The 7,500-nt window shown below is 37.7% G+C and overlaps 1 protein-coding gene across 15 annotated transcripts in view; it reads left to right on the top strand.

Moving 5' to 3' along the window:
- Nucleotides 1-7,500, top strand: part of LOC135224522 (afadin-like) — a 573,724-nt gene that overhangs the window by 377,033 nt on the left and 189,191 nt on the right. For 13 of the 15 annotated variants that reach the window (XM_064263577.1, XM_064263587.1, XM_064263579.1 and 10 more), the window contains 2 exons: nt 3,039-3,133; nt 5,255-5,422. In XM_064263577.1, the coding sequence (XP_064119647.1) occupies nt 3,039-3,133; nt 5,255-5,422 (263 nt within the window). The remainder of the gene's footprint in view (nt 1-3,038; nt 3,134-5,254; nt 5,423-7,500) is intronic. The other 2 variants (XM_064263584.1, XM_064263586.1) reach the window with 1 other exon arrangement.

Here is a 7,500-nt window from a genome sequence, read left to right on the forward strand (position 1 = left end):
TTGCAGTCTTTCAGTAATTTCCAGCTCAAGAGACATTCCTTGTATTATAATAGTGTCATTTCAGGCCTCTGCAGACTCCGTCCGGGTGACGTTGACTTTTCTTTGCTTATCATGATCCCATCTCCATAAATTGATTATACTTCAATCAAGCAAGCTTTGTCAATCGTGTGGCACTGATGATTAAAATATCATCTGGGCATTCTGATTCCCCCCTTCCCCGCCCCCAGATCTCGATCTCCTCTATCCCCAGTCACCTCTTACAACATAAATTATGACCCATGGGGGGCAAAATAGCAAAGGTGACATAACATTTCCCTGAAACACCCCATTGGTCACTGCAGACTCTCTCGACAAAACGCCATCAAAATTCACTTTGCATCCACTTTTTTGGTGGGTAATTACTTCATGCATAAATAATGACGTCGTTCATGGATAATATATTAGCTTTCGGTATTTAATTGCGATGTTTAATCGTTCATAATATTGGTCTGTGGATGCCATCAGAGGTTTTCCATATTATCAGCAAAAGCCATCCAACGAGGATTTTTCAACTTTCTTCGCAGCTGAACAATGTCTTGACACAACTATTTGGTCATTGGAGCTCCAGGCCTTTTTAGAACCAGCAAAGTTGTTTCAAAGCATTTATTTTTTTTATTTTTTCTCCGGTTTATTGCGGTTATTTATGCTAAATATTTTCATTGCAACGGACAAAAACTGCAATGCCTCTGTACGTACCGCATCCAGTCAGGTCACCATTGTTTGGTTCTTCCTTTGCTCTGACCTCCAGTTATCAGTCATCAGGCCTCTCTTCATTCGACGACTTGTAAAACACTAATGCCATTCATGAAATCATTTTCAGCTGAGGTCATTTCTGCGGCGATTCCATCTTTTAGCTTTTTTATTACTTACCTCACTTTTAGATACATACATACATACATACATATATATATATATATATATATATATATATATATATATATATATATATATAGATATATGTGTGTGTGGTGTGTGTGTGTGTGTTTGTATGTATATATATATATATATATATATATATATATATATATGTGTGTGTGTGTGTGTGTGTGTGTGTGTATATATATATATATATATATATATATATATATATATATATATGTGTGTGTGTTTGTGTGTGTGTTTAATATGATTGAAAGTGGCAGGAGAAACTAATTCTGTGGGAAAAGTATATTTTCCATGAATGGAAAATATTGAAGGCGAAAGAATGTTGATAGGAAAGTGTGAATGTGTGTCTGTGTTGGTTTCAAGTATATAAAAGGGTACTTGTGCTAGGAAATATAGATGGAAAATTCGGTGGAAAAGAATGGTGGCATTATTGGTGGTTATGAAGCTCACGGAGAAAATTTGAGATTTTCATTATTTGAAAAATGTGGTTACCAAAGAAGCAGACTGGATTCACAAGTTCCCTCTAGAAAGAGAAATTGGTGAAGAAAGGGCTAATTTGATTTTGTGGTAGTACAGTGCAGATGGAAAAGCGAATTGAAGGCTGCCATGAAGAATTGTGCGGCCGGGTGTCTATCTAGTCATGATGTTTATTGAAGGTAGTTAATGTCAATAGGATGCAAGAAATGAAAGTAGAGGGGTTGCTGTGAATTACAACTTACGGACAGTTAGTTGTTTTACGTGGAGGTCCGTTCAGAGGATTTGCTAAGGAACAATTGGATCTCAGCTTCAATGTTTATTATGGAGAGACGCTATTTTAGGTGAATCCATTCTTGGGTTAACGGAGAACTTTGAAGGTTTTTTCATGGGAAGGATAGAAGAAGGAGTTGAATGCAAAAGAGGGGAATGGGTTGTGCAAGTTTTAGAATGCCATTCAGGTAACCATCGAGGACATACAAATTCAGGGCCACCTGGAGGCTGATGACTGGAAATGCATCAGGAGTTGATGACACTCCAGGCAAGATGCTGGAACTGTTTGGCTGAGAGGGGGACGTCAGGTCAGGTATGTCTGGATGAGGGGAAGGTTCTGAGGGAATCGGTTTGAAACCGCAATTGTTCATTCTGGGCCTCTCCTCATCAGTTAGTTATGCTCCGAAATACCTGTACGTATCAGTAAATCCAGTCTTCCACCAGCTGTAAATATGAGTCATTCTGCACTCCATTCATGGCTCATTTTCATGATCCAAATCTTGCACTTATTTATGCTATCCATTTTCTGATTTCTTGCTTGTCTATATTCCTATAGATATTGACCCGCCATGGAGACATGCAACAAAGTAGTCGCCACCCTGTTTGTCTAAATTTTCTAGCAAACTGCTCCATCATAAAAACTTTTATTGAGCTATACAACTAATTTATCTATATCATACATCGTAGCCCTTTCATTGCCTTTCTGTCGGCTCCAAAAGCTATTCCTAGGTTCATGTATACCACATACAGCCTTTTTCTTACAGGTTCAAACTCGACGTTTTTCATAACCAACACTTCATCCGGACAGCGCGTTTCGTGTATAAAACTGCATCGTTCCGTCAGTATCCTCCCTTCAGTTTGTGCCTTACTCTGTCTCAGTCAAGATCCCACCTTTCACTTTCCCATGTTATTATTATCTTCCTGATTTGTAACACTTTTTCAGTCCAAACAACGTGAGCGATGGGAACTTTCCTCCTTCATTTTCTAGTGATGCTCATATATACGAGGCCATGTGGACCAGCATTACTGAATCATTCGTGTCTTCTTATTCTTAAACTCTCGAATCCCTCCGTGGGAGTAGTTGCCGGCTTGTGGTCCGCTTGCTGGGCTAACAAAAAGGCTAAGAGTGTATTAAAACAATTGTAATGCAAGACTCTCTCTCTCTCTCTCTCTCTCTCTCTCTCTCTCTCTCTCTCTCTCTCTCTCTCTCTCTCTTGTCTAAGAAATGTATTAAATGAAATGTGTCGTTCATTTAATACATTTCTGATTTTTTCCAAAGGTAGCATATCAAAATGCTACTTTGAGAGATGATGTTTAAGAAATAAGCTTCGATGTTACACTCTCCTAATGAAGAACTTTTTCGACAGCATGGGTGTGTTGTCCGGTTTGGTCGAATACATAATTTCCGGTTTGTGGATCCTCTGCAAGACGACAGGGTGCGGCAGCATCAGCCTATGGATAAGTAAGTATTGCTTTGTCTGTTCGGATTCACTTGTATATTTCCCCTTCATTTCTTAGGTGCGTTCTGTTGGGTCATCAGAAACCCCTGGGTTTGTGTAACACCTTGCCCCTGTTTAGTTCTCGTCCCTAGTGTTTCGTGTCCGTAGTTTTGTAAATATCACTGTAGAACACAGATGAATGTCTTGCTAAGTGACGCTCCCGTTTTTCTAGATCTTTTTAGCTTTTTTCTCAAATAGATTTCTTTGATTGTTGAAGGGAAATGATTGGGAAAGGTGGCAGTAGTAAAGTGATAGATACCTGTTGTCTTTGTGTGTCTAAGTGTTCAATAATATTCATGTGATCTTATGTTCCCTAATCTCCTTTTCGGGTTCTTAAAAGAAAGTGTGTTCCCTGTCCTCCATGTTAGTGGTTGTGCTTTCTTCCACGCCTTTTATAACTCTCCCGCATTGACGTCATTCTTTTAATTCCTGTCGCGGTATATATTTAGCAGTTTGTCAATTCACTGGCCTTGATATTGTTCTTATATGTGATATGCAAGTAGAGTGATAGCATTCATTAAATAAACTTACAAATGCTTTTGATTTCTGTATAATTGTGATTATATTGGCATCGAGTTACAGTAATTTGACCCATATTTATATGCCAGAAAAATGAAATGGTTGTATAACAACAATATTTATATCTTCAGTTGAAAGCTTATGGCGTTGTCTTTCATAGTTTAATGGTATTCTCACTGGAGACACTTATCTGGAGCCCTCCCTCCCTCCCTCCCGGGCATCACAGCTCAAGTCGCCTGATTGACTGGGAACATCTCAAGGGTCAAAATTAGAGCTTTCCTGTTTGACGGCATCAACAGATTTTAGATCGTGAATAACTTAAGAAGTTGCGTTTTCTCTTGAAACTTTTATTATTATTATTATTATTATTATTATTATTATTATTATTATTATTATTATTATTATTAACGAGATCACCGAGTCGTACTTGTTGACTAGTAGGGATGCAGAAACTGATCCGTTTTTCTGATTATCGTCGATAGAAAAAGTTTAGTCGCATAATTAACCTTGCATTCTGTAACCAGATTTGTCCATATGGACACTCTTAACGACGTGATGCTGTTGTACATAATTTTAATAATTAACACTTAAACATGGTATGTTAAGTATCCTGAGTTAATGGAGCAACCTTGTCAGTAACAAATGTACTTGTGGTGATCGTTATTACTTCTTAATGCGTGAAAGTAAGTCAAACTTATTGTTAGTATTTGTTAAACACTGCTCATTTTTAAATCTTAACAATAAAGGGATGAGATTATCCATAAGTTGGTGTCTGGCTTAATCATATTTCAGTTTTTATTTTTATTTTTTTTTAAGAAGGCCTTCACTTTTTTCTCCGCAGAGAACGGCCTCCTTCATTATGATAATACTGGAGGAGGCTTTTGCAATACTTTAAAATGTACTAAATTGATTGCAACGGGGTCTGTGATAAGTGTTAGTGCCAGATGTGATTAGCGTAGACATGAACTTCTTGGCTTTTATTGTCTGTTACCAGTTACACCAATGTTGGATATATTCCTTGACAGTTAGCCTTGTCATTCGTTTTATTTGTGGAAACTGGTGTCCTGATGATGCTCACTAACACGGCAGCCTTCTTATGTATATGACTGTTAAAAGTTGTAAAGTATGTTATCTACATCACTGATACATGTGCTGTTTTCATGCTGCATGTAGTTGACTAAAGTAATATCTGTTGATTTATGTGGACAAGTCTGTATGAGACTTAATCCGGTATTGAGCAAATAGAGAAACTGGAACTTAAAGTTGTACTATACCAGTTTAGAGAAAGCCAAGTGATGAAGAGGCTGTATATGAAGACCTATGGGTATTGGAAGTACTAATCTCAGGATGCCAGTTCTGTTATTGTTAAATGTTGAGTTGCCATCACTTCCTGTACTGTGTATGTAATCCCATGGGCACTAGCCATTGTCTAGAGCGGTGTAAATAAGATAACATTCCACTCACATATTTTGGAATTCTATCGAGTTCCTCTGCTCTAGACAGTGGAGGTGGCATGTTGTATGTTGTATGTAGCATGTAGCATGTAGCATCCCCGGGGTTGACAGGTCCGGGCAGGAGAAGGCTGCCACAGGGGGACCTGGGGAGAAGATGGAGGCGGGGGGGGACACAGTGTCGCATGCCGGCTCACACTCGGGTTCTCAGGCTGGCTCGCGAAACTCGAGGTCTTCGGGACATGAACGTCCAAACAGGGCTGACCAGAGCTTCGAGGGCAGGTAAGATCTTCGTCGATCAGATAAGTCGCGAATGCTAATGCTCCTTTTCTCATGACAGGTGCTTCTTGGACATATCTGCTAATGACTCTCTGATTCTCTATCAACTGGAATAAATGGGTGCATTTAGACGTTTTCTATATTTTGTAGTGATCTGATTATAACAGACTCTGAGAGAAGAAAGATAAAAGAGAGTTGATCTAATCAGCTTGGGGTCTTTGGGTGAAGCTTTTACACTCCAATGACGTCGGGTTGCCTCCAGTAGCGGCTCAGAAAAAAGAAAAATCGATCGACATTAGGCAATCTTCGCCGATTTATTATCGTTGCCAGTTTTCCGATATTATGCTCAAATCATCCCCCTAATTCGATAACGTTTTGTTTGGGGTCTCATGAAAGGAAATTTATTGTAAAAAGTAATCTTTTGTGTTTAAATTATTATACCCGAAGACCTTTTTCAAATATGTAAATTGTCTTCCCAGATGGGCTGGGTAGTATGATGACTATCTTTCTCTTTATAGTAACCTGGCTGTTGACTGGGCTTTAGAATATTCAACTTTTGTATTCAGCTCTACCTACTACTATGAAAATGAATGTGACTGCCACGCTATATAAATTTTGAAAGAAAGAATTGCTTTGTTGAGTAAATTCCTTGATACTAGACAGCGTCAACAATGATCAATTGCGATTGATGCCACTTTACTGGAACGCTTTCTGATCGATCAGGTGTGACTCTCATTACATATTAATGTAAATGGTATAGAGCAGATGACGTATTAATAGATTGTAGAGTTTGTGAAAGAACAAAATGGGTTGGAATGTGAGTATCCGAATCTGTGGATGAAGTATTAGCTGGCGAATGTAAAATGGATCTGCAGAAAGTTTAGAATTTGTAAAAGGAGGCATAACAGTAAATGTTATTAGAAATAATGTTATGATGGTCAGTGGAAGGCCAGCAGGATGGAGAATGAATTCACTGCAGAAGAATGGCAGATGATGGCATATATAGGTTTTGGAAGCACCGACGTGTTACTAGTAATGGTAGGCCGAGGCTTTAGAAGGTGTGATCAAGAACAAGATTGTGTATGGAAGCAAGAATGTTAGCGCATGAAGGGGTGATGACCCCACCCTTTTGTACGGAGGTGAAATAGGATGTTTAGATTTGTGAAGGAGAAAAAAGATAAAAGTTGAGGAGAGGAAAGAGTTCTGTTGAAAAGACATCAGTGATATTATCAAAAGTATAGTATGTGTGAAAAGATCGTTGAGAATAATAAGAATTAAAAAATACTGGTTGTATATATTACTCTAATATTATAATACTCTGGATTATACTCCAGAGAAGCTCTTGCATTATCTTTCTTCCTGATGGGTTCTTCTAGGATCCTAGCCGTAGCATTGTACTATGTGACAATTTACTGCCTCTTTATTGCTTATATATATATATATATATATATATATATATATATATATATATATATATATATATATATGTGTGTGTGTGTATATAGTATATATTGCGAGACTTTCGACTCAATGTCTTTCACTTAGCTAGTTAAGGACATTGAGTCAAAAGGCCTCGCAGTACTCTATAGTTTCACTTTCCTTCGTGGCTTTTCCTTTTTCTTACATATACATCACGTTCCAAATTTTCGTGATTCAATTATACATATATATTGGGAACTGAAAGAAGAGCCATTTCTATAAAGAGACCGAATATTTAATCATTCAAAATGTTATTGTCAAAAAGTTGTTTAAGGCTGCGATTAATCTTGTCCTCGGTCTTGAATATATACAAACATAGTCCTTCCATTTTTCTTCTTTCAGGTGGAGGCAGTATATTGTTTAGATAACAAGAATTGTTACACAGTTCATACTAGAAATTCTGAATAGATACCGAGGAAATTACAAGGTCTTACAGTTTATTATCTCTTGGTTTCATTTCTTAAAAATTCTGTTCCTTGGTACCATCTGCAAAATGGTGCTCATTCAGCGACGAAGACAATATTTCTTCTTAATTTTAATCTAGAATGACCTTTTGTTTTGCTGGTCAGGTGTCAGTGAAATAATGCATGATATGTTGTTGC

This window comes from Macrobrachium nipponense, chromosome 12 (assembly GCF_015104395.2).
Source record: "Macrobrachium nipponense isolate FS-2020 chromosome 12, ASM1510439v2, whole genome shotgun sequence".
Classification (NCBI taxonomy): domain Eukaryota; kingdom Metazoa; phylum Arthropoda; class Malacostraca; order Decapoda; family Palaemonidae; genus Macrobrachium; species Macrobrachium nipponense.